The sequence below is a fragment of the Bos javanicus genome, chromosome 17 (genome assembly GCF_032452875.1).
Source record: "Bos javanicus breed banteng chromosome 17, ARS-OSU_banteng_1.0, whole genome shotgun sequence".
In the NCBI taxonomy this organism is placed as follows: domain Eukaryota; kingdom Metazoa; phylum Chordata; class Mammalia; order Artiodactyla; family Bovidae; genus Bos; species Bos javanicus.
This window is the reverse complement of record NC_083884.1, coordinates 51,519,605-51,546,294: the sequence shown is the minus strand read 5'-3', so window position 1 is coordinate 51,546,294 and position 26,690 is coordinate 51,519,605. Positions and strand designations below refer to the sequence as shown.

Sequence of the window (26,690 nt, the reverse complement as noted above, 5' to 3'; positions counted from 1 at the left end):
CAAAGATCCTGCATGCTGCAACTAAGAGATTCTGCGTTCCACAACAAAGACCTGGCACAGCCAAATTAATTTTTTTTTAATTGTGAACATGACTTTATTTGGAGACAAGGTCTTTTTTTTTTTTTGGCTGCATGCGCCATGCTGTATGTGGGATCTAGTTCCCTAACCTGGAACAGAACCTGTGCCCTCTGCATTGGAACACACAGTCTTAACCACTGGGCCACTAGGGAAATCCCAGAAAAAGATGTCTTTGCAGATGTAATTAAGGATCTCAAAATAAGATCATTCTGGATTACATGGGTGGACCTTAAATCCAATGATGAGTGTCCACAGTAGCAAAGACACAGAGGCAGACGCCATGGGAGATAAAGGCAGAGACCAGAGGGATGGGGACACAAGCCAAGGAGTGCCTGGAGTCACCAAAAGACACAAGGCTCCTTAGTGAGAGTATGGCCAACACCTCCACTGCAGACTTCTGGTCTCCAGAACTGAGAGAGAAGACATCTCTATTCTAAACCACCCATCTGTATGGGTCTCTCTGTTGGTCCAGTGGTTAAGACTCCACCTTCCAATGCAGGGGGTATGGGTTCAATCCCTGGTCAGGGAACTAAGATCCCACATGCCTTGAGGTGTGGCCAAAAAAGTAAAATAAAAGACATCTGTGATCATGTGTTACAGAAGTCCCAGGAAACACACTTGCCCTGAGAAAGTTCCAGAAGACAACATGGCCGTCACCAGCAGGAAGGTTTCTTCACAATGGATCCGGACCTGTGTCTTCCTTTGTCAGGTCCCAAGGAACGAGTTCTTTGGTCACAGTTTCAGCAGTAAATAGAGAAACAGCCCCAGCCTTTACAGCGCTCCGTATACAAAGCCCACAGCTTTGTACACACAGAAACAGGCCCTCAGCCCAGGAACAGGAGGGTGAGTTCCGGGCTAGAACAAAGGTCTCCAAGATACCCCCTTGGTGCCAAACCAAGGTGGAGAAAGGCAAGCGGGGTCCTGGTGGGTGGACCTGACGGGAAGATATCCTGCTCCCAGTGAACACAAACACTATTTGTCAGGAAGGAACTATTAACCCAAGTTGCCTTTGCAGCCAGGACCGCTGTGGGGCAAGGGAGCTATAACTTTTTATGTACTGCCTTTTCTTTCTTTTTTTTTTATTGCAGTTGTGACTCTTTTTCTGTATGCTTTCAATTTTTTTTTTTTTTTAAGAAACTTTAATCTTTATTTATCCTGTCTTAGGCCAGGCTATGCATGGCATGTGGGATCCTAGTTCCCCAATGAGGGATGGAACCTGTGACCCCTGCAATTGGGAGCTCAGGGTCATAACCAGTGGGCCACCAGGGAAGTCCCCACTTTCAATTTTTTTCACTGTGCCCCTATTTTATTTTCCTTATTTCTGGTGCCAGTGGGGGCTGTCTTGGCAAGAGCCGTCCTACCAAGCACGTCCCGTCCAGCTGTCTTAAGTGGCATGTCTTAAGCTGTCATGCCACATCCGAGGCCGCTCTACCTGTATTTTAGTTTGTGGGAGCTGAGAAAACCAGCTGCCAATTGCAGAGAGGACATTGACTTTCAGAAGAAAATCAAGTTCCTAGAGAATCCAAGAGCCAGGGCCTGGATTTGAACCTGGAGTTCTGCTGGTCCGAAGGTCGGACAAACACTTGGTTCTGGGTCGAACAGTATCCCCAAGAAGTCATGCCTAGCTGGAACCTCAGAAGGCAACACTGGAAAAGTGTCTCTGGAGATGTGAACAAGTTACTGATCTCCAGATGAGGTCCTCCTGGACTGAGGGTGGGTCCTAAATTCAGTGACAGATAAGAAAAGGCAGGGAGGGGACTTCCCTGGCAGTCCAGTGGTTAAGACTTCCACTGCAGGGGGCCTGGCTGTGATTCCTGGTAGGGGAACTAAGATCCTGCATGTACGCAGTGTAGCCCAATAAAAAAAGTGTGGCCAAAAGTCAAATAAAATTAGAGACAAGGACACAGAGGCATACAGAGGGGATGGCCACGTGAAGACAAAGCCCTCGGAAATAAAGACACACATGACAATTACACAGCAAGGTGACCACAGGACACCCTTAGCGGGAGGGGACCCCTATGCTGACCGCAGACAATAGCCCAGGGTACGTGGGGTCAGCTACAATCCCTCCCCATCCTGAATAAGGCTGAACTCTCCCACTGAGCCTCTACAGCTGAACAGATGCCCCTAGTATCCTCTGTCCTCTCCCTGCAGCTGACCTTGGTCACTGGGGACAAAAGATTTCTAATTAAACCAAGTCCAAATTCTGGGGTCTATCTCCAGTTTACTGTGTGTACCCCCCACGGGTCCCCCCAAACTCTGAGCCTCGACCCTGTACTCCCATTGGCTTACAAATGGAAGAAGGATTGAACACAACTTAGAAATGCAAAAGAAAACAACACCCATGGCAACCGCTGGCATTCTAGAAGGCCAGATGGTATCAGGTGCTGGAGGAGATGTGGGAGGGCATGGCAAGAACCCTTCTGGAAGGCACGTCTGATTACTCTGGCCCCCCTGCCTCCCCCTTCCCATGCGTGCCCTACAACCTGGCTGTCCCAGGCCCTGCACATCCCAAGGAAATACGTGAGAACTTTACGATGGGAAGTTCCAGGACGTTTGCTGCTTGGGGAGGTAGGAGTGGAAGGAACCAGACACCCGTCATAAAAGGAATAAATAAAATGAGAGGAATATAAACTCGGAAATCCAGGCATTAGAAGAAGCCATGGGCCAGACAAGAATACGTGGATAGATTTCCAGATGATGAAGGGACAAGAGCAGGGCTAAGAGCAGGAGTCGGGGACCAAGAAAGAGGTCTGCTCTCTTCCCAGGCTCTGGCAGCCCATGTGCTAGGCATAGGACCTGCCTGGCCATGCCCAGCTCAAAGCACTTGCCACCTATTAGCCCATTCGATCTTCATTTCAACCCTTTGGGAAGGCGTGGTTTGTACTATTTTATGGGAGTCTAACCAAACCCAGAGACTTGGGAAACCTGCCCCAGGTCACGCACAGGCAAAAGGCAGAGCCAGGACGGGCTTCCACACCTACCTTGCTCAAAACCGAGCTCCGGACCACTGTTCCAAGCAGACCCCCAGCACCACCTGTGGCACAAGGACATACATGTCCTATTTAAAGACATACCCCCCAGGGGATGGGTGCAGGGGCAGTGAGGGGTGAGACATGAGAAGGAGGAGGAGAAGAAGAAATATAAGGAGACAAATGGACTTCCCTGGTGGTCCAGTGGTTTAAGAATCTGCCCTGCAATGCAGGGAACATGGGTTCACCCCTGATCTGGGGAGATTCCACATGACTTGGGGCAACTAAGCCTATGCACCACAAGTACTGAGCCCGAGCGCTAGAACCCGGGAGCTGCAACTAATGAAGCCCGAGAGCCTAGAGCCTGTGCTTCACGAGAGAAGCCACCACAAGGAGAAGGCCAAGCACTAAAGAAAGCCCACGTGCAGCAACGAAGACCCAACACAGCCAAAAATAAAATATTTTTTTTTTAAAGGAGACAATATTTTCAAAGGGAAAATAAACATGTGTACACACAAATCCCCAGCAGCACCATTCACAGTGATCAAAAGGTGGAAATAACCAAAGTGTCCCTCACCGATAGATGGATAAACAGAATGTGTTTCATCCACACACAGTGAAATATGATTCAGCCATAAAAAGGAGTAAAGCGCTGACACAGGCTACAACCTGAAGAACCTTGGAAACATGATGCTGAGGGGAAGAAGCCTGGCACAAAGGGCCATGCAGTGTAGGTTTTCATTTAAAGGGAATGTCCAGAACGGATACATCCATAGAGACAGAAAGCAGACTAGTGACTGCCAGCGAACAGGGGAGTTGGAAGGAAGAAAGGATGGTGATAGAAACATTCTAGAAGCAGACAGAGGTGGTGGTTATACAACACCGTGAATGTGCTAACTGCCACTGAATGGATCACTTTAAATGATTCATTTTACGTTATGTGAATTTCACCTCTATACGTTATTAAATAAAAAGCCTGTAATGAAACGGAACACTGATTCGATCACTTCGGAAGTCTGGCACTTCCGGGAACCCGCAGGTTTGCCTCTTTTTGTGGACCCTAGAGGAAATCAGGCTCGTGCACTCCGAGGGCAAGGGCCAAGAGTGTTCATAACCTGGAGCTGGAGACGCTCGCACGATGGAGAAACCAGGACAGCCTCATGGAACATTTTACAGATATGAAGATGGGGCGTGGTTTATTGTAACAACATGGATGGGTCTCACAAACATAATGGGAAGCAAGAACAAGACAAAATTAAAAAAAAAAATACAGAGTATGTGTCTTATTCCATCAGGGCTGGGCTGCTGTAACAAAACATCACCGAATGGGTGGCTTATAAACAACATTTATTTCATAAGGCGGCAGGCTGGAAGTCTGGGATCAGGGTGCTAGCGTGGTCCGATGAGGGTGCTCTTCTGGCGTGCAGACTTCTCACTGTGTCCTCACATGGTGGAAGGGGTGAGGGAGCTCTCTAAGGTCTCTTTTATGAGGGCACTAATCCTATTCAGGAAGGCTCCATCCACTGTCATAACCAAATCACCTCCCAAAAGCCTGACCTCCCAATGCTATCACCGAGGGTATTAGGTTTCCAACATATGCATTTGGGGGGGCCAGGAAACACAAACATTCAGGCCATAATGAATGCTGCCCCATATCCATGTCTCTCTCACAAGTCATCAACCCAAAAGTTGAAGTCCAAAGTCTCATCTAACTATATAAATCAAAAATGAGTGAGGGGGGTGTGGGAGGGAGGTTGAAGAGGGAGGGGATATATGTATACATATAGCTGATTCACTTTATTGTACAGCAGAAACTAACACATATTGTAAAGGAATTATACTCCAATAAAAAAAAATTTTTAAAAAAATAAAATAAAATAAAACAGGTGAGACTCCAGCTGTGAACCTGTGAAATCACATATGTTATGTGCTTCCAAAATGCAGTGGTGAGATAGGCATAGGACAGGCACTCCCATTCCAAAGGGAGAAATAGGAAAAAAAAAAAAAGGGAACAGGTGCAAGGTGACCCCCAAACCTAATGGGGCGATCAACATATACTCCAAGGTTCAAGAAAAACCCATCCTTGGGCTGATGTTCTGTCTTCCAGACCCACTGTGGCTGTGGCTGGGCCCCCACAGCTCTGCGGGGGTAGCCACAGGCCTAAGGCTCTCCAGGTGATACTCGCACCCTGGTGGCTCCACCTACCTGGGTTTGTTGGGGGGGGCAGCCCGGGCCCCATGGCTCCACTGAGCAGAAGTCATCTGAAACGTGGGCAATGACCCCACTTTTGAGGAGGAAGCCCTGGTGATCTCTGAATGGCCTTCTGGTCCTTCCTCCCTCGTTTTAAACAGCATTTTCCCAGTCAAATAGCTCCCTAGTCCTGTCCTGAAAAATCTAAGAATCCCGACCTCCCACCTCATGCCTTCCGGTCTTCCCCTTCAGTCCAATCTGGCTATTTTCCTGCTCAGGTGGCAGATGTCTTGTTGACACACACACTAATCTTATCAAATTGTCATTAGCCACACCCTTGGTCTTCTCTTCCCAACAGGCAGTCTCCTTTTCTTGGTTTTTGTTTTCCAATACAGATAGGTTGAGACTTTTCCAAATTTTTAAAGATCAGATTCCCCTTTGAGTATCAATTCTATCTTTAAGTCCTGTCCTTCTGCTGGCATTTGATCATAAGCATTCCAGAGCTACTGTGCTTAGAACCAGCTGCAGGCAGGTAGCCACTTTCATCACCCACCAATTCTACCAAAAACGTTGCAACACAATCATAACTCAGCCAGGTCCTCTGCCATTTCACAACAAACATGGCCTTTCCCCCAATTTGCAAGTTCCTCTTTTTCACTTGAGATATCATCAAAGTGGCCTCACCAACATTTTGCTCACAGCCTCTTAGGTTTCTCTAACAAACCAGAGGCTTTCTCAACAACTCTCCTCTCTATCTGAACCCCCACGAGAATCACTTTATTCTTTTTTTAAAAAATATATATTTTCTTGGCCACACCACACAGCATGAGGGTGACATGTGGGAGCTTAGTTCCCCAACCAGGGATTGAACCCATGCCCCCTGCATTGAAAGCATGAGGTCATAACCACTGGACCACCAGGGAAGTTCTTAGAATTGCTTTTAATGATCTCTTCGTGGCAGTAATAGGCTTTTCCAGTAAGCACCTGAAGACTCTTCCAGCCTCTATTCATTGCCCAGATCCAAAGCCACTTCTGCGTTTTTAAGTGTATTACTGCAGAGCCCCTCCTGGAACCAATTTCTGTCTTAGTCCGTTTGGGTGGTTCTCACAAAATGCCATAGACCAGATGGCTTAAAAAAACAGGAGGCTGGAAGTCTGAGATCTTGGTTCGGTAAGGACCCTCTTCTGGGCTAGAGACTTTTACTGCGTCCTCACATTATGGAAGAGGCAAGGGAGTTCTCTGTGCGGCGGTGGCGGCGGGGGGCGGGCAGGGGGGTTCTCTAAAGGGCACTAATCCTATTCATGAGGGTTCCACCCTCATAAGCTAATCACCTCCCAAAGGCCTCACCTCCTAACTTCATCACTTTGGACATTAGGATTTCAAAGTATGAATTTTGAGAGAATACAGGAAGTCAGATCATAGCAGTAAGATTCCACTCATTTAAAGTTCACAATCAGATAAAGCTAATCCCAGTGTTTAGGGATGTAGACATCATAACATGATAAGAAGCCAAGCAAGCTTCTGCAGGGGCTTCTGGAGGGCAGATGAGGTTCTGCTTTTTTATCTGGAGATGATCACACTAATGCTTATCTTAGATATTTATTTAACATGTGTGTCTTAGACACTTACTTTCAAGTATATAATATTTCTTTTTTTTATCAGCCTTATTTTTAATTTTATTTAATTTAACTTTACAATATTGTATTGGTTTTGCCATATATCAAAATGAATCTGCCACAGGTATACATGTATTCCCCATTCTGAACCCTCCTCCCTCCTCCCTCCCCATACCATCCCTTTGGGTCGTCCCAGTGCACCAGCCCCAAGCATCCAGTATCGTGCATCGAACCTGGACTGGCGACTCGTTTCATAAATGATATTATACATATTTCAATGCCATTCTCCCAGTAATATTTCACAATAAAAAGAAAGGGGACTTCCCTGGTGGCCCAGTGGTTAAGAATCCGCCTTCCAATGCAGGGGACTCGGGTTCGATCCCAGGTCGGGGAACTAAGATCCCACACGCTTTCGGGCAACTAAGCCCATGCACTGCAACTACTGAGCCTGTGCTCTAGAGTCTGTGTGCCACAACAAGAGAAACGCAGAAAAAACAAAATTCAAAGTTGAAAATCCAAAGCAGGAGACTGCAGCAGATGGAATCCGCGGACCCTGGGAACAGGCAGTCGAAGGAAGTCCCGAGGCCTAGTTGGTCTTTCAAAGCTGCCAAGGGATTCCAGCGGCAGTGGGCTCTCAGCCGAGTAAATCCAGAGTGACCTGCATCTGCCAGCCAAGAGGCCAGATGGGGTCAGGGGGACCTGGCACAAGAACTTCTGTAAGGCTCAGAGGGACAGGCTGGGAAGACAAGAAGGCCCTCACCTGCCATCCCATCTCCACCAGGCAGGCTCTGGCACCCCAGAGTTGCAATGCCTTCCCAGGCCAGAGGATGAGGCGGCAACCCAGCCCACAAGGCATCATGTTTCCATGGTCCTGGGAGACGATGAGGGCTGGAGGGGAGCGGGCAGGCTGGCTGAGGGCGGCTGGAAGGATCCACACACCTGGGCGTGAGGGCAAGGAATCAGAGCTAAGGAAATTAGGAAGCAGATGGAGGAACAGCTGAAAGAGCCAAGGCCAGATGGAATCAGGGGCTTCTTCCAGTCCAACTGCTAAGCCGTTAAGTCGCTTCAGTCGTGTCCGACTCTGTGCGACCCCATAGACAGCAGCCCATGAGGCTCCCCCGTCCCTGGGATTCTCCAGGCAAGAACACTGGATTGGGTTGCCATTTCCTTCTCCAGTGCATGAAAGTGAAAAGTGAAAGTGAAGTCGCTCAGTCGTGTCTGACTCTTCGCGACCCCATGGACTGTGGCCCACCAGGCTCCTCCGTCCATGGGATTTTCCAGGCAAGAGTGCTGGAGAGGGGTGCCATTGCCTTCTCCGCTTCCAGTCCGTGGGGCGATTCAAACTCACCCGGGGGGGCCCAGGCTGGCTGCAGGAGGGGGCTGGCTGCCAAGCTGGGGGTGAGAGAGGAAAGTCCCGATATCCATCCCAACTCAGCCAGGAGGGCTCTACTCCCATCTGACTCAAACAAGGAGACTTTTGTGTAGGAATCTGTCAGAAGAAAACGTGCGTTCATGCAGAAAGAGACAAATCCAAATTGAAGGGCATCCTGCCAAAACACTGGCCTATCCCTTTATAAACACTAGTGTTGTGAAGGGTTCAGTAAAAAGAACAGGGCTGGAGGACTAGTCTGGATTAGAGGAGGAGAAAGAAACAAGGCAACCAGACACAGGACATGATTCAAACAATAAAGACAAAAAATTGTTGTAATAGTGCTCTTGGCACAGTAAGAGACTCTGAATGTCATCTGAGCATGAGATCAAAGAAGCAAACCAACACAAGCTTTCCTGAGTGTGACGGTGACTGGCGGTTACAAAAAAAAATATTTCTGTCCTAAGACACGCACGCTGCAGTGCTCCAGAGTGAGATGTCATCACGTTCACAAGCAACTCCCAGATGGTTTGGCCACGAGAGACAGAGAGTGCAAATGCTACAAATTGTCAGCATCAGTGGAGCTCGAGAGAAGGCTTACAGAAATTCACTGCACTGTGTTCACAACTTTCCCAAAACAAAAGTTTTCAAACTGAAACATCAGGGTGGGAAAAGAACACTACTGCTCATGGGAATGGCTGGTACAACCGTGGGATGTTCAGTCATCTAGATACCCACTGAGAGCTACCCAGGTGCCTGGGGAAAATTCAGAGAAGAGATGGAGTCAGAAAAGCAAGATGCTGGAAAGTGGGCATAGTGCAGTCCCATTTCGGTAAAGTGACCAACTAACTAATCCTACAATGGATGTGTGTATAAGGTTAATATGATGACAAGAGAAAAAACTCAGGTGACACTTGCCAAGCTGTTATTCTAAGTCAGGGGTCCCCAACCTTCAAGATCTAATGCCAGATGATCTGAGGTGGAGCTGATGTAAGAAAAACAGAAATAAAGTGCACAATAAACGTGATGCATTGAATCATCTCAAAACTATCCCCCTTACACCTGGGTCCCTGGAAAAAATGTCTTCCACAAAACCAGTCCCTGGTGCCAAAAAGGCTGGGCCCACGTTCTAAGCACGTCACACGTGCCCACACCCCATCTTCATAAGAGCCCTGTATAGGAGATACTTTCATTAATTCCATTTTACGGAGGAGGAAATAAGGCACAGAGAGGTTAAGTCACTTGTCCAAAGACATACAGCTAAGAAAGGGCAGAACCAGGATTTGAACCCAGGCTGCCTGGCTCCGAAGTCTACGCTCTTGGGTCCACCTAGCTCCTGGATGCCAAAACTCTGGCCAGACCCTAGAGAGAATCCTGGGGGTTTGAGAAGCCATGCCTGACCTTGATGATGACATGTCAACACTGCCTGCCAGCTCCCCCTGTTCCAGTCTGTCCCATGCTTCTCATTCAGGTGGAAGGTTCTCACTCGGGCACACAGGGCACTCTCTGTGTGCAAGGGGATGCTCCCAGAGACCCTGGCTGTCCAGGTGGGTCACTCCCACACCGACCTCCTCACTGTCCTAGGTGAAGAAGGGTATGTCCTAGGGTGTGGGACAAGGATCAACAAGGTTGTCAGGAGTTCATCCGGGGGACTGTTGATGACAGGTGTGCTGGTTCACAGAATATACCTGCTAGCTACAATGATTCCCGGTCAACTCCTCTGCATCTGTACCTGGGCAAGTTCTGATGAAGGTGAGAAACTTCGCTTATCTCTCTTCCACGCCACCCCCTCCAGTGCACACCAAGGTTGGCTCCCACCCGGGAAAGACAAAGCCTGCACTTTGGCACACCCCAGCCCTGACACTTCTCCCAGTTTACAACAAACACCTCCTCCCAATCCTGCTTCCAGGAGGTGGGTGGGCAGGCATACAGACCAGGACCCTGGGAACTTTCTACCTGAAAAACATTAGCTCATGACTTGGTTTCACAACCACTGGGCTTCTCCCAAGCCCTGCTCCCCCAGCCCATCTGATCACCCACTTTCCCTCCCCACTTGACAACAGTCTTCCCTGACAGTGCTCACTCCTAATTTGCTCTCTGGCCTGACTTAAATCCTAGCTCCCTCTGGGTTTTTGTTTCCTCAAAGAATAAAAGATGGAACTGAGTGCCAGATCTAACAATCTGAGTTTATGAAACATTCCCTGACAGAAACAATTAGCTGATCAGTTAGTTACCACCCTCTCAAGCAGTCCAAGGTAGAGACAAAGAAAATAATCTCTAACACTACAATAGGCAGAGGCAGTGGGAGGCAATGAGATGAAGTGAGAAAGCTATTCTGGAGAAAAGCATCCATCAACCATTTCTGCTGCCTGTCACCCTTTCCTCCTTCTCCTAACAGTCCTTCCCACCCTTTTCCTTTAGGGCACCACCCACCCCACCTCAGTCTCCCTGCTTTAGGGGGGAAAAAGGCCTCCTTCTCCAACTCCAAGGACGGGCATCTAATCCAAGGTTGACCAATCAGAGCAGTCCATTTCTCAAGCTACAGTGATTGGCTCAGGGATAAGCATATGAGACAAGCCCTGCCAATCAGAGCCCATGAGCCTTCATACTACAACTTTACCCGGCCACTGGGAAAATTCTCTAATTACCTCTGAAGGTCCCTCCATAAAGTTCCCTTTGGAGACTCATGGGGAAATTAAAAGCAACCAGTTTCTCCCCCATGTGGCGCAGGTGGCCATCTGAGCCCTAGGTTTAAAAATGAATGTTTAACTCTTGGATTGCATTCAGGCTGGATCCCTTACAGGACCCACAGGAGAAACAACAGGGCCACAGGAAGCTCCCTCCCCACCGCCTCTCTGCACCCTCCAGGCCAATACTGACCCAGTTGACTTGTGGTTTATTGAGTGCAGGTAAATGATTTTGCATGGTTGAGACGACATGAGATCCTATACGTACAGAGGAAGTACATATCACCAGCAAACTGGACCTGGGTCTCCCAACTCCAGCCTCACGTGGGCCATTTCTGCCCACGAGGACAAGAAACATAAACAATTCCACTTTAATGATGACCCAGGGCCTCAATGCAGTGGGAGGGAAATACCACCCCTCCCCCAATCCAAGCCACCCAGCTGAAGCCAAGATGCCAGCAGGAGGATCCCTTCTCCCTCTGGGAGGCAGAGTGAGGTGGCTCCAGGCCAGCCTCCACACCTCCCTGGGCCCCTGGGCCAAGACAGGTGCTGTTTTTTAACCTACCACCCCCAGATGGCCCCAGTGACAACTTTCATAAACCGATGTCCCTTCGAATTGGGGCAGAGGAGGGATCAATCAGAAGACACCAACGCTCAGCCAGGAAAAACACCCAGTCACTGGAGTCAGAGAGATATCTCTGGAATACAAGCAGGACTTGTTGAGATTCAGGTCCTGAATCCATGAACACACCACAAAGACCAGGCTCCCAGGTCCTCTCTGGTGCGGGAGATAGGACGGGAAGGAGGGGAAGAGCCAGCATTGAAGCCAAGGAGTCTGCCTTCCAAATCCATGAATTTGAAGATCCCGATTGGACTCCTCTCACTGGCTCGGCCTAAGGTCCCTTCCCAGCCAGGTCTCTGCCCTAGACCAGGGTTCCCAACCATGGGATACAGTCATGAACAAGACAGACGAGGCCCCTGTCCCGGGGAACCTCAACCAAGTGAACAGTATCATTCCAGAATGGTGACAGGTTAGAAGATAATAACATGGAATGCTTATAACACAGATAGGGTAGGTTCATAGGGTGGGGAGTGGGGGAGGAGAGGGGTAATCATCAAGAGTACCATTTGAGCTTAAAAATGAAAAGAATCCAGCATAAAAGTCAGGAGGAAAAAGGCTTCTGGGGAGAAGGAACAGTCTGTGCAAAGGCTCTGAGGCAGGAAAGAACATCTGTGCATGGGAGGAAAAGAAAAGCTCATGAGGCGAATTCTTTGGTTGTCCAGTGGTTAGGACTCCATGCTTTCACTGCCTAGGACCCAGGTTCGATCCCTGGTCGGGGAACTAAGATCCTGCAAGCTGCGTGGCGTAACCAAAAACAAAAAACAACAAGAAGAAAAGTCTGTGAGGCTACAACAGACAGAAGTGCAGGGAGTGGATGCAGGAAAGGGGCTCACAGGCCATGAGGAGCAAATGGGTTTCATACCACACCCAAGAAGGTTTTAATCAGTATTGTGAAATGATGCAATTTACATTATTTTTAAGAGCATAGGGGGACTTCCCTGGTGGTCCAATGAATAAGAATCCACCTGCCAATGCAGGGATCGTGGGTTCGATCCCTGGTCTGGGAAGATTCCACATGCCACATGGCAACTAAGCCTGTGGGCCACAACTACTGAAGCCCATGAGCCCTAGAGCCCAAGCCCCACAACAAGAGAAGCCACCTCAATGAGAAGCCGGTACGCTGCAACACCGCAGCTAGAGAGCAGCCCCCGCTCCCCGCAACTAGAGACAACCCTTGCAATGAGGACCCAGTACAGCCAGAAACAGATAAAGTACGTACATACATAAGTGCAGCTGGGCTTCCCTGGTGGTCTAGTGGTTAAGACAACATGCTTCCACTTCCAGGGGTGTAGGTTCAATCCCTAGTCAAGGAAGTTCCGCAGGCTGTGAGGTACAGCCAAAGAAAGAAAGAAATATCAAAAATAATCCCAAAGAAGACAAACAATAAAGAACATTCTACTGTGGCAGGGAAAATGGACAAGAGTGGCGTGAGTAGGAGCAGACGGCCCGGAGAGGGAGCTCCTGTAGTAGGTGAGAGATAGGACAGCTTCATGTGGAGTGGAGCCACACAGGGGGAGGGGAGCCCCCCACGTCACCATAGAGGGTGACAACTTGCCACTGGTCACGTACCTCCCTGTGAAACCACTCTCGTTTTCTAAACATCCATTCAGTAACTATTCGAGAACCTACCACTATGTGCTAGGCATCGTTCCAAGTGCTTGGGACACAGCAATGAACAAAACCCAAGGTCCCTGCCCTCATGGGCCTGACACTCTCATGGAGAGAAACAGACAATAAGCAATAAACAGGATACAAAGGTGAATTCTGCAGTATCTCAGCGGATGATGGGGCAACAGAAGAAAAACAGCAGGGTAAGGAAAGTTCGTAGCACCGGGGAAAGGGAAGAAAACTTGCAATATTCAAAAAGAGAAGGACTTCCCTGGTGGCCCCATGGTTAAGAATCCACACTTGCACTACAAGGGGCACAGGTTCGATCCCTGGTAGGGGAAGTAAGGTCCTCCCGCATGCTGCACAGTGAGACCAAAAAAAAAAAAAAAAGAAAGACATTCATGAGAAAGTGAGATCCGAACAAAGGCCTAAAGGAGGCAGGAGAGAGAATCACGCACACGTCACATCAGGGAAAGAGCTGTGGGCAAAGGGAAGAACTCAATAAGGCTGATGTGCCAGTTAGTCTGAGGAACAGCCAGCAGGGCCGGGTGCAAGGTCAAGCTGAAGGGGAGGACAGAAAGGGGTGAGGTTTGGATGGTACGGGCCTCAAGGGCCAACATAAGGCCTCACCTTGACTCGGAGGGGATGGTGTGGGCCCACTGCCGGGCTTTATTTAAGCAGAAGAGGCTGATGCTCTGATTGCAGATTTCATGGGATCCCTTTGGCTGCTGTGCTGAAAAACCTAGCCAGGGAGCAAAGGTGGACACGGAGATGTGCAGGAATCCAGGTGAAACTTGATGGTGCCTTGGACCAGGGTGGTGGCCCTGGGTGTGGAGAGAAGCTGGATTCTGGGTACATTTTTACTTTTGTGTTTTTCGGGTTATTTAGTATCTTACGTTTATCTGTTTATTTATTTAGCTGTTCCACATCTTAACTAGGGCACAGGGGATCTTTGATCTTCATTGCGGCATGAGGGACCTTTTTTTTTTTCTAAGTTGTAGCATGCGAAATCTCTTAATTGCAGCATGAGGGATCTTTTGTCCTGGAATGTGAACTTTAAAAGTTGCGCCCTGTGGGATCTAGCTCTCTGACCAGGGATCAAACCCGGGCCCCCTGCATTGACAGCGTGGAGTCTTAGCCACTAGACCACCAGGGAGGTCTCTCTGCATATATTTTGAAGATGAGGCCAAAAACAAAAGGTCCCACGTGGGAAGTGAGAGAATCAAGGCTGACTCCAAGGCTTTCGGCCGGGGGAGCTGGCAGATGGAGAAGCGATGGCCTGAGATGGGAACGTGGTGGGAGGAATGAAGTTCTGGGGCAGGGGCAGTGATGCGAAGTCAAGCACTGGCTAGAGTAAGCATGACTTGCCTTTGAACACCCGGGCTGAGATACAGAGCTGGCCACTGGATGCTCAAGGCTGGAGTTCAAGGGGAAAGGCCTGGGCCTAGGATATAAATTTGGGAGGGGCCCAGACAAAGATGGCATTAGACGTGTGAGATCGTGTGACCTCAGCCAGGAAAGGCTTTAGTGCAGGGACGTGCCAATGGCCAGCGGTCAGGGAGATAAGGAGACACCATCATCTGAGTTCAAGAGCAGCCCAAGAGACCACACATCAAAGCGTCTGGAGAGTCCTTCTAGCAGCTTCCAGAAAAGGTGGAAGGAACTTCACCCCAAATGCCAGGAAGCAAGCACAGGTTGGGCCACTCCTATTCCTTCCTCCTACCCAGCACGAAGCAATAAATCGGGGCACAGGAGGAAACGATGGGGTGGAGGTGGGGGAAGGAAGCCAGACAATGAAGCCAGCTGTGCCCAGGGTCACCAGGGGCCCGGACCTCTGGATTCAGGGAGGTTCTGAGCAGAATGACTCTGAGCTTCAAATGTGGGTCCCAGGCACCCCTGGACAGGCTGTAATTCGCCAGCTCCAGGGCCCCAGAGAGCCCCAAAGCCAAGAATGAGCTTTTTGGTGTTGGTTTTTGTTTCTCTTTGCATTTCAGCTCCCATGGCCCCTCCAAGGGCCAGTGGAGGCCAAGGTCACATCTGAACCAGCGGGTAGGAGATGAGGTACATAAAAGAACTTCTCCTTTTTTTTTTTTTTTGGCTGAGTCCTACCTGGAGTTGAATTCTTTGCACTCTAAATGTGTTTATGGGGACAAAGCTGCTGGATCTCTATGGCACAGAAGAGGGGTGGGGGGAAGGGGAGTAGATGCTCTAGTAACCAAATTCTCTAATTCTAAGATGATGAGCCAGAGAAGTCAGCCTTGTGGCTGAAACCTGCCTTGGGGGGGCCTCTCTGCCCAGGGGCCTCTCTGCTGCTGACCAAGCACATAGGATCATGCTTCCAGGCACCAAGATCCACAGTCACTGATGGAGCAGACGTGCCTGGGCCCAGGTTCCAGCAGAATAAAACTGCCCAAGGGAAAATGAAAATCTTCAACAAGGAAGTCCTTGACATCCACGCACTTCCATCCCGTTTGCTACATGTTGAAGTCATAACAGGATGATTCCAGATAGCCAAGCTTCTCTAAATTCTAGCTAACCACATGGGTCACAGAGAGAAGGCCTGGCAAGTATGAGTCATCCTAGGAAGGCTTGGGGAACATGTCATGAAATGGGAAAAGCCAGGCACACTGAACCCAGGTCTCCCACACTGCAGGCAGACTCTTTACCATCTGAGCCTCCAGGGAAGCCCTCCTGAGATCCCCTGGAGAAGGAAATGGCAATCCACTCCAGTACCCTTCCCTGGAAAATTCCAAAGACGAGGAGCCTGGCAGGCTACAGTCCACGGGGTCACAAGAGTCAGTCACGACTAAGCGACTTCACTTTTTCTTTCTTTATTTCTTTCTTTAGGTGCACTGAACACAGCCCCGGGCCAGGCCTCCAGAAAGCCAGACTGCAATACGACACATGGCCACGTGTGTGTATACACACCCCAACACGCTTGGAACACGTGTTACCATAGGTGTCCACATGTGTAACTATACGCCCAGCATGTGCCGACACACATGTGAACCCACGCATATACACATGGATAACAATAATACGTGTGAACCCACGTGTGCCAAGAACCAAGTGTGGGCACATGTCAATGTGTGTGTACACATGTGTTCATGAGCATACATACATATGCTATCACAAAGACACTGTGCCCCCATGCCAACACACAACATGAATGTGTGCATGCTTCAGCATATGGTCACACACAAGTGTGCGTGGGTGCGTGCCAACACATGTTCATGTGTCATACGTGTACTACCAGCACGCGTATACATACATCAACATGTATATGCAGCACACTCTCAAACACACACACTGGTGAAGCAAATCCATGAGAAGCAAAGAGGGAAACAAAAATAACTGACACTCAGGGAAACTAAAAATAGCCCATGTTTTTCAGCCCTGGCTCTGGAGTAGTGGAAGCCGCCCTCTCACACACCAGAGGGGTAGGAAGCCCCAGGCAGGAAAGAGGAAGAAAAACACAACAAAATTGGAACACACCTGCGACCCCACTGCCCCCTGAGAAGGGAGTGCATCCCCTGCGATCTGCGGCCACAGGTCAAGTCTACAGCCTTATCCTCCATGGCCAGAGGCAGCCAGATGCAGTCAGCCCTCAACACTTTGACACCCTCTGAGACACGACCCCTGGGGCTTTCTGGAGCCCCAGACAGGGGACAGGGAACAGAGCTGGCCAAGCAGACCCTGCAGGACAGCAGGGCCACCCTGAGAATCGCTGGGACCACAGGCAGCTTCCCTTGGCATTGGTGATTCTAGAGCCCACCCAGGCCTATCGGACAGCCATGGAGGGAAGGCGTCGGGAGGCACCCTGCACTCACAGTTTGAGGGAGGTGATGATCAGGAAAAAAGCCTGGGAAGGACCCCACCGCCCCACTGTGCAGGAAAAGGACAAGGGACGGTGGACCCAAGCAGAGACCCAAGCAGAGCAGGGGAAGGGTTTGCCCTGCCTCCAAACACCAAGTTGAGCTCTGAGGGATACGGAGAGTGGGGAAGAGGGGCCACAGGCAGCAGCCCACCCAGCTAGAATCTGGGGCTGCCGCTGCTGCGGTGCGGCCTGCGGCAAGTGTCTTTTCGGCTCTGTGCTTCCATTGCCCTCAATAAAAAAAGAGGAAGCTATTTAGATACTAAATGAAGCGAATGACTGCAAGTTAAACACCTAGAAGGGTATCTGGTGCTTAATCAGTGTCTACGATCGTTATCTCTCCCCAACCCCCACCTCTGAACTGACACAAGAAAGAAATCTGCCAGAGGGCGAAAAGCAACTGATGGCTTCCAGGTGGTTCCGTGGTAAAGAAATCACCTGTCAGTGCAGGTGACACAGGAGATGTGGGTTTAATCCCTGGGTCAAGAAGATCCCCTGAAGGACGAAACAGCAACTGGCTCCAGCATTCTTGCTGGAAAATTCCTATGGACAGAGGAGCCTGGTGGGCTACAGTCCATGGGGCCACCAAGAGTCACACACGACTGAGCACTTACGCCTTGGTGAGAAGCAACTGGGACACAGCATGGTGTCCTAAAGGTTCCCTGGGTGGCCCTTGCAGAGGGAGAGGGGGTAAAAATAGGGAGGCTAAGAGTGGGGGTGGGAAAAGGCCAAGGAAGAGCCCAACCTCAAAGCGCTCAGGGTCTGTTCATCCCACCATCCCATTGTGAACCCAAGTGCTGATCTGGTCCTGGGGTCACTACAGAGAGAGTGACAGGAGAGCCCCCACTCCTGCCCACGAGGGAGAAAGAAAATGCACAAATCAACATGTAACATAAGTGGGGGGTGGCTTTTAGGGATGTGAGAGGTGAGCTATGCAGATATCTGGGGGGCGAGCCTTCAGAGCGGTGGGGAAAGGAAGCCAGAGAGTTTGGTGGAACCAGGCTCAGTGGGCTCAAGGACACTGAAGACTGGACACTGTGGCAGGTGAGCAGGGGGGCCAAGGCAGGGGGTGCAGTGAAAGAGGCAACAGGAGCTGGATCATGGCAGGGAGGTCACCACACTGACCTTGGTATTCACTCAGAGTGAAATGGGGATACCTTAAAGGGCTGTGAGCAGAGAGGACACGTGATCAGGTTGTCTATGGAGACCAGAGATGAGACTACAGCATCAGTCCAAGTGGTGAATGGAGAAGGCCAGAGTGGCAAAGATATTGACAAGGTGTCAGAATGCAAATATGTTTTGAAGGTAATCCTAATAGATTTTGCTGATGGAGCAGATACAAGGATACCACAAAAGGCATCCAGGATAACCCAAGGTTTGTGCTTGAGGGAACAAATGGAGGTGTCATTTATTGAGCTGGGGACACAGGTGAGGGAAGAATTTGGCAGCTGGACAAATGAGTGGATAAAGCACCCAAGGCTGATTCCAACTATAAAACTTTAAAGATGGCAGAGAAGGAGCTTCCCTGGTAGTCCAGTGGCTTACAGTCTGAGTTCCCAATGCAGGGGGCCCAGGTTCGATCCCTGGTCAGAGAACTAGATCCCACATGCCACAACTAAAGATTTCACATGCTTCAACTAAGACCCGGCACAGCCAAAACAAATAAAATCTTTTTTTACAAAAGAGAGATTCGGTTTCCCACTTCCCCCACCCCCGGCCGTGGAGAAGGCTACCAGGTCCATCACTACACGCAGTGGCCCAGCAGATAAGCCCCTTCCCCTTGGCCCAGCAGGACCTCCCCTGGTGGACCAGAGACAGCCAGTAATTTGGGAATACATGCCCAGAGACCTAGCCCAGGGTTCCTGGTCCATACAAACAGAGAGGGCCACGCATGCCAGGCTCCATTCGAGGCTATGGATACAAGCATGCCCGTCCTCCTGGGATTTGCCTCAGACTATTTACACACACACACACACACACACACCAGCAAATTACTCTCTTAAGCTTTTGTTTCCCTAACTGTAGACGATGACAATGAGAGATGTGTCCCAGAATTCTCCCAGGACTAATTGAGATGATTGACATTTACCAAGATGCCTGGCACGTAGTCATCCTTGATTACACTCCTAAATGTGTTCAGTCTGAATACCTCTCATCCAACCCTCCCCACTAGCGGGGAGAAAGGAGAAGAAATGAGTCTTCTTCTCCCTCAAGGCCTCTCCCAGGGAGCTCCATCCACAGGTCCCCTCAGCTGTGAGCCTCCCACACTCTGTATTGAACTCATCTGGCCATTCTTTGGGGGAAAGCTATGGATTCATAACTAACCTTTAACTAAACACATAATACATGAATATATTCTCCTTGTTTAAAAAGAAAAAGTCTGGGGGTTTGTGGCTAAGACTCCACACTCCCAGTGCAGAAAACCCAGATTCAATCCCTGGTCAGAGAACTAGATCCCACAAGCCACAACTAAGAGTTTGCATGCCGAAACTAAAAAAGCTCTGCATGCTGCAACTGAAAAAAAAAAAAGATCCCATGGGCCAAAATTAAGACCTGGAGCAGACAAATTAATAATTAATTAATTATTAAAAAAAAAAGTATGAACTTCACAGATAAAGCATGTTTCCCCCCACCACACCCCCAGTTCCCTGAGTAACCACTTTTGTCAGTCTGGTGCACCCTTCCACACCTTTTTCGGTGCTTTTACAAGCACTGATAGAAATCTAGTAAAAATACAGAATTTCATGGAGTGTTTTTTTTTTTAACACAAAGAACCTTATGGCTTTTTTCAATTAGTCACATGTTCGTCCGCTTTGCTTTTCTGTGCCCAAATATATAAAGATCTTTCTCTATAATCTCTGCCCAGAAATCCACTGGATAAAAGACTTCTGCATTCCTTCCTATTCCCCTATTGAAGTGTAGACCCAGATTTGTGGTCAGGATTCCTGACCATAACTGCCATGAGCTGTGTGAACCCTGACATGTCTCTGGGCTTTGTATGCCTCAGTTTCCTTATCTGTAGGAAGGAAAAACACCACAACAGCTTACATGAGTGTGATAACCTTCAAATGGGAAAACGGGTACATCCAGGGTTACACACATGTCATCGCCTTTGCACTTCATCATCTTGACAGGAGGCAAACTAGATCTGATTCCTGCCTCAGAGCTGAAGACACAACCCCTGGCTCAGAGGTGAAGTACCTGGCCTGAGGTCCCCAGCAAGCAAAGGGCACGCCCAGGTCTGCAAACCCTGAGCTCTGGAAACTGACACCAGTTTCAAAACGGGTGCAACCCCATCAGCAACCTGAGAAATGTAAATTACACGCATCAGATTAACCCGCCAAAATTATTCAAGATGCTAATACACTGGTCATCACCAATAATGGCAGAGATGTGGGGGAGTGAGTAGTTTCATACTCTGGATGGAATTATAAATGCTCTTGATCTTCAGAAAGGTCATTAGGCTGTGACCAAATTCAAAATGGACAGACCTTCTGGTCTAGAGGTTTCTCTTCTAGAAATGCACCCAGTGGAAGTGGTGATCCACATACACAGAAATGTATGTATGAGAAAATTATCAGTCAGTGGAGAAACAGGTAAGTGTACAGTATTCAAAGAAATACTATGCAGCAGTGAAAATGTGACAGATATGGAAACATTTTCAAATGGTATCTGTGAATTGAAAAGCAAACTGCAGGCTGTTTAGACATAGTATAGTTCAATACGTGTAAGTATATATTACTATGTCTAAATACACATCCATGATGTGTATCTCTATAAAAGTCTTCTTACAAAGATAATCTGATGATAGTGGTACTCTCGAGAAGGGGAATAAAATGAGCGAGGGGAGAGACCCTGTTTTCCCTCAACTTGAATTTTTTTTTACAAACAAGAATGCATGTCCTGGGGCTTCCCTGGTGGCTCAGTGATGAAGAATCCACCTGCCAATGGCAGAGACACACAGTTTCGACCCCTGTTCCAGGAAGATCCCACATGCTGCAGAGCCACTAAGCCCGTGCACCACAACTACTGAGCCTGTGCTCTAGGGTCCAGGAATCGCAACTAGTGAGCCCACATGCCACAACTACTGAAGCCCGAGTGCCCTGGAGCCCCTGCTCCACAACAAGAGAAGTCACCACAATGAGAAGCCCGTGCACCGAAAAGAGGGGCCCCTGCTCGCCGCAACTAGAAAGAAGCCCTCACAGCAGTGAAGAGCCAGCACAGCCACAAAACAAATAAATAAAATTATATTTTAAAAAAGAAGAGAAATAGTTTCTCGGTTAAAAAAGAATGCATGTCTTTTATATACATGGACTTCTTTCATTAACCCCAAAGCATAAAACAGTAGAAATCAAAGCACAAGTCCTCCCATTCAAGTTGTACATGGACACGTGCAGCCAAAGCAAACACCAACAGGCCATCCCTTCCTCTCCTAATGTACTATTCACTCAGTCTCCTGAACACACACTCTTCTTCTGACGGAAGGCTCTTGGCCGGAGCTTCGCCTGAGCTGTCCAAGAAGCTGGCACGGGCTGGGCTCGCCTCCGTGTCTTCACACCACTCAGCCACAGACCAATCACCTTTGGGATATTTATGGTAGATGCTGGGTGACTCTCCCTCAAGTTTAAGCCTGGAAATCTTAGCTCCGGGACAACTGAGGACAGTGGTGCTTTCTTCTCTGGAAGCCCAGAGGAGGAATGAGAAATTAGGTAGGGCATGCATGTGCGCATGTACATTCACACAAACACATACACATCCTTCTGACTGCCATAAAAAGAAAACACCTGCATTAAGTCCAAGAAGGGCTGGGTTGACAAGATTCTTTATCAACTATAAATTCCACTCATTCCCCATCCCCCCACCCCCAAAGTAAGAGGCTCTTGCACAGGATCACGACAGGGTTCACCATGCATACAGACACGAGTGACCATCCCTCCAGGGTACACACAGCACAGAAACTACAAAATTGGCAGGCGTTTACAGCCGGCTTTCACTGAGATAAAGCTCTCACAGCTACTTTTTTTTTTTTTTTTCTTACAGCTACTTTGAAAAGCAAAGCAAAAACACCCATTGGCCGCCATGGGATAAAAAGAAGCAGTTCTGTTGCTCTGAGGTCTCCCCACAAAACTTTTTCCCGCCACTTCACAGGCAAAATTAAAAAACCACTAAGAGGAACTCAGAACTCAATGTCACCATTGGCCAGGACCTCCCTGCAATCAGATTACAGGACTTAATGGGACAAGATTTGAGAACAAAACAAAGGACATGCTGTGGCCAATATGACCCAGACAACCACTGGCCCAGAGACCTCGAGAAAAACCAGAAGGGTGTTGCTCCATCTTTAAAGCCAAAAAAATGGCAGCCGGGTCTAAGCAGATACAGCCTTCATTCATTCATTCATTCATTCGTCTCTCAAGCATCTTGCATTGGGCATGGGGCATGGACATGAAATGTGACCCAGTCCTCATTCTCAAGAAACTCGCCTAAAGCAGGGGGAAAGAGCAATCAATTAGCAAGTGACAAGAGCCACATCTTTATCCCAGCTCTGCATCTTGGCTGTATCTGGGAGGCGCCAAGGTGAGCCTCAGTTTCCCCTCTGAGCCCTGCAGGTGCTGTGGCCTTGGCCTCAAAGCCCTGAATGGTTTTAGCTTGAATGTGATACTCTGGAATCTGCCTGTCCTTTAGTAACTCCAGGCTCATTCAAACAGGCTGCCCAGACACCCAGGGCAGAGTCTGCCGGTCTGAAGGCCAGCCGACAGCCTTAATTTGTCTCCCTGGTTGAAAGGGCAGTGGTGTATAAGGTTAGGATCAGAGGAAAACCCTCAGGCTGTGGGCTCCTGAAAGACCCTGTTTATGCAGCCTTGGGCTTATTCCTGCCCATGCGTGGATCTGGGGAGTAAAGCAGCTTATCACTGCCAATCTACATCAGGAAGGCAGCGGCAGGGGAGGAGAGGGCAACCCATTCTGCCTTTAAAGAAGAGGTCTGCAAGGGGAGGTTTTGGAAGCAGGGACAAGTGGCGGCCTGGGCACCCATGTGAGCCTCACATGCACATGCTTGGAGGGTTCCTGTCCGCCTGCGCTCACAGGAAGCAAGCAAAGTGCAGTGCCAGTTCTACCAGACACCGTCAGAGGCTGCTGTACAGTAGGCAAGAAGCATGGAGTCTGCCCCAGGGCTTCTCCTGGCGGCATCAGAAACACGGCCACACTCCACGCCCGCCTTGGACCCCGAACCCTTCAGGTGAGGTCAGGCTCCCAGGTGGTCTCTCCTTCAGGCTTTCCCAACCCCAGTCCAGTGCCTCCAGCAGAAGGCCCTGGGGGGCCTCCTTGGCCCCCAAATTCAGCCTGCGTCCTGAGTCGGGGAGGTTCCTGGGAAAGATGGCCAACTGGCTTGCCTCATGCCCTCTGGTCTCTCCGGTGCTCAGGGGCCCGGGCCCAGGGCACGCGGATCCCGGCACCGGGTCGCCAGCCCGCCGGCTGCGCGCCTGGCCTTCCCGGGCGCCCAACGCCCTCCAGCCTCGGACGGTATCCCGCGCATGGGTCCCAGGCCAAGCCCCTCACCCACCTTGAGGACCTGCTGCTTGATGATTGAGGGCACCATCACGATCATGATAATGCCCAGCACGGCGAAGAGGAGCCCGATGAAACCCAGCGCCGCGGTCACCCGGCGCGCTCTAGAGAGGTTGCCCATGTCTGCGCGCCCCGGCGCCCGCGCGGTGCTCGCGGGGTTCCGCGCCTGTGGAGGGACCGAGACGGGGACGGAGGTGATAGAGGCAGCGACTCCGAGGACGAGGCCCGCAGAGCACGGAGGAGCGGCCCGGCAGGTGGCCAGCGGTTTTATGCGCCATCACCGGGGCGGACCGCCCCCCGGGACGCCCTGGGCACCGGGATTCGGGCCGGCGCGGGCGAGCATGGGCGAAGGGGCGGGGCCTAAGTTAGCAAGGGGCGTGCCCGAGGCGGGGCGCGGATCAGACGGTCCGACTGGGGCGGGGCCACCGCCGGGAATCCGGCCCCCGAGCTTCCGTTTCTGGCTGAGGGAGCCCTGGGGCCCTCGTGGCCCGCGTGCAAAGTTGGACCTGGCTCCCCTCCACCTCCTAACCCTTCCCCGCTTCCTCACTCCCACCTGCTCCCTGCTTATCCCTTTCCATGAGCACCCCCATCTTCTCCCTCCCCCGCATCTCTCTCCCCCTCCTCCCGCTGTCTCCCTCCTCCTCCTCCTCTCATTTCGCCCCTCCTCCCCTCCCACTTCCTCTGTCCTGACCGTCATCATTTTTGGTATTTAGTAGAAATTTCCCAACTCTTGCAGGAACTCCAGAGCTTCCCCCCCCAACCCCGCACCCACCTCTGCGTCCTCAGCTGGCCCCACCCCATCCCAGCCCCCCCCCCCACACACACACACACACGTGCACACACATTCTATTCCAGCCTCTTTCTCCCTGGAACAAGCCTAGCAGACTCCTGCCTCAGGACCTCATACTCCCCACAACTTGGAATTCTGTCCGCCCCCAACCCGCACCCAGATATCTGCCCCGCTTCTTCCTTCACGACTGCTGGGGCCATCTTATCGGAAAGGCCTTCCCAGCCACCCTGTGTGAAATAGAATAGCGTCAGCTCTCCCCTCACCCTTATCAAGGGGCGCCACCAGGCATGTGCCACATTCATTTGTTCTTGCATTGTGACCATCGCCAGGCCCTAAAATGCTACGGGGCAGCTCTCTGCCCCCACCCTCCCCTCTCAGTAGCTTGACGGCTGCCTGGCTAGGAATGTCTGCTCACAAGGAACAGTTTAGAATGAAGCGGTGAGGAGCCTTCTGGGAGCCAGGTTCTGTGCTAAAAGCCTTTCCCACACCGACTCCATTTTGCACATAAGCAAACAGGCACAGCAGGTTAGGTCAACAAATCCAAGTGTCTGCTTTCTAATGAACAGGAAGACAGAGGATGGGCAAGTGAGGAAATGAAGGATAGATTACTGACACCCCCTCCAAAATAGTAAAACATGGGCCTGTGCTCCCCTGCAGTCCTCCATGAGGCCCCCCCACCAACCTGCTCAGAGTGCCCGCAGCACCCCCACCCTGCACTGATCCTGGAACCCTGATGTAGGTCAGTCCCCTCATTGTCTAGTTGAGGGTCACGCGGGGATCCCCAACACCTGGGTAAGGCAGCCCAGTCCCTGAGGGCTCAGAATGAAATTCTTCTTCAACCCTGGCAGGAAGCAGCCTTCTCCCAGGCCCATCCTTAAGCAACAGCCTGGCCTGAGTCAGTATGTATCAAGCAGCTGCTGTGACTGCCTTGCCTAGCACTGTCTTCGCCTCGGGGGACCCAACATTGTCCAGGTTACCAGAAGCAGAGACCCAACCCCCGACCTAGATCAGGGTAGCTGGGGCAGAGGTGGCTGGATCAGGTGGCTGTGGTGTCATATGGAGACAGGCTCCAAGAAGTCCTTACTCTGGGGTTTCCTACCATAGGGTCCTGGGAAAAGTGGCTTGGCCCTTTCTGCACCTCAGTTCCTTCACCTATCAAATGGAGATAAGAAGAGCTTCTCTCCAGGATTTCCTTGGCAGTCCAGTGGTTAAGACTGCACCTTCCAGTGCTGGGGGCTGTGAGTTTGATCCCTGGTGGGGGAACTAAGATCTTATATGCCTCCCAACCAAAACATAAAACAGAAACAATATTGTAACAAATCCAATAAAGACTTTAAAAATGGTCCATATCAAAAGAATACTAAATACATAAATAAAAATAAAAGCCTCTCTTCAGGGGCTGTTGTGAGGATTAAATGAGTGGGAAGATGTAACAGGACATAGAACAGTGCCCCAAGATGAAAGCACCACAAAGCTAACTGTTCTTGTTACTGCTGCCCAGAGGTCCTAACTGTGCTGGCTTCTGCCCACCTTTTTGCCTGCATCTCCCAACCTCACCAGCTTGTTCTCTGTACCTCAGGCTCCTAGCCCTTCTTTCTGTTTCTTAAACAGCTTATTCCAGCCACAGGGCGTTTGCATAAGCTATTCCCTCTGCCTGCCCTTGCCCAGGTGTGACTCTTTCTCCTCCAGGTTTCACTTCAAACCTCACTCCTTAGAAAGACCTTCACTGTTGAATCTGTCCAAAATGAAACTCCCAACCCACCAGTCACTCTTTTTTTAAAATTTGTATTGGAGTATAACTGCTTTACAATGTTGTGCTGGTTTCTACTGAACAGCAAAGTCAATCAGCTGTACATATATGTATATCCCCTCTTCTGGATTTCCTTCCCATGTAGGTTTACCATCACTCTATCAACTCACCCCATTTTATCTGAAATTGTCTTCTTCATTTATTTGTTTGCCTCTTTCTCTCTCCAGCTCCCAAGAGAGACAAACTGGTCTGTTTTTGCTCATGGATGTATTCCCGGCACCTGGAACAATGCCTGACATCTCGTACATATTCATTAAAGGCTTGAAATAATTACTTCTTTAATTAATTGACCAATTCATTAATTAGTTAATATACTTGCCTTGAATTCTTTAAGGCCTTCAGCGGCCATCAGCTCTGGGGATTGCCTTATGTTTGCTGATTTTTGGAGTTCTTGGAAATTAATTAACTACAATCTGGGGTCTGTCCTCATCTTGACACCACCCTCTTCTTTGATACCCAGCTTGCCTCAGCAAGGACTGACTCGCCTTGACCATCTCACCCAATCTA

General features: G+C 49.9%; 1 protein-coding gene across 2 annotated transcripts in view; it reads right to left on the bottom strand.

Moving 5' to 3' along the window:
• Window positions 1-23,923, bottom strand: part of SCARB1 (scavenger receptor class B member 1) — a 92,091-nt gene extending 68,168 nt beyond the window's left edge. For both annotated transcript variants that reach the window (XM_061384546.1, XM_061384545.1), the window contains exon 1: window positions 23,579-23,923. In XM_061384546.1, the coding sequence (XP_061240530.1) occupies window positions 23,579-23,704 (126 nt within the window). In that variant the 5' untranslated portion in view covers window positions 23,705-23,923. The remainder of the gene's footprint in view (window positions 1-23,578) is intronic.
• Between the last annotated feature and the right edge of the window lie 2,767 nt (window positions 23,924-26,690).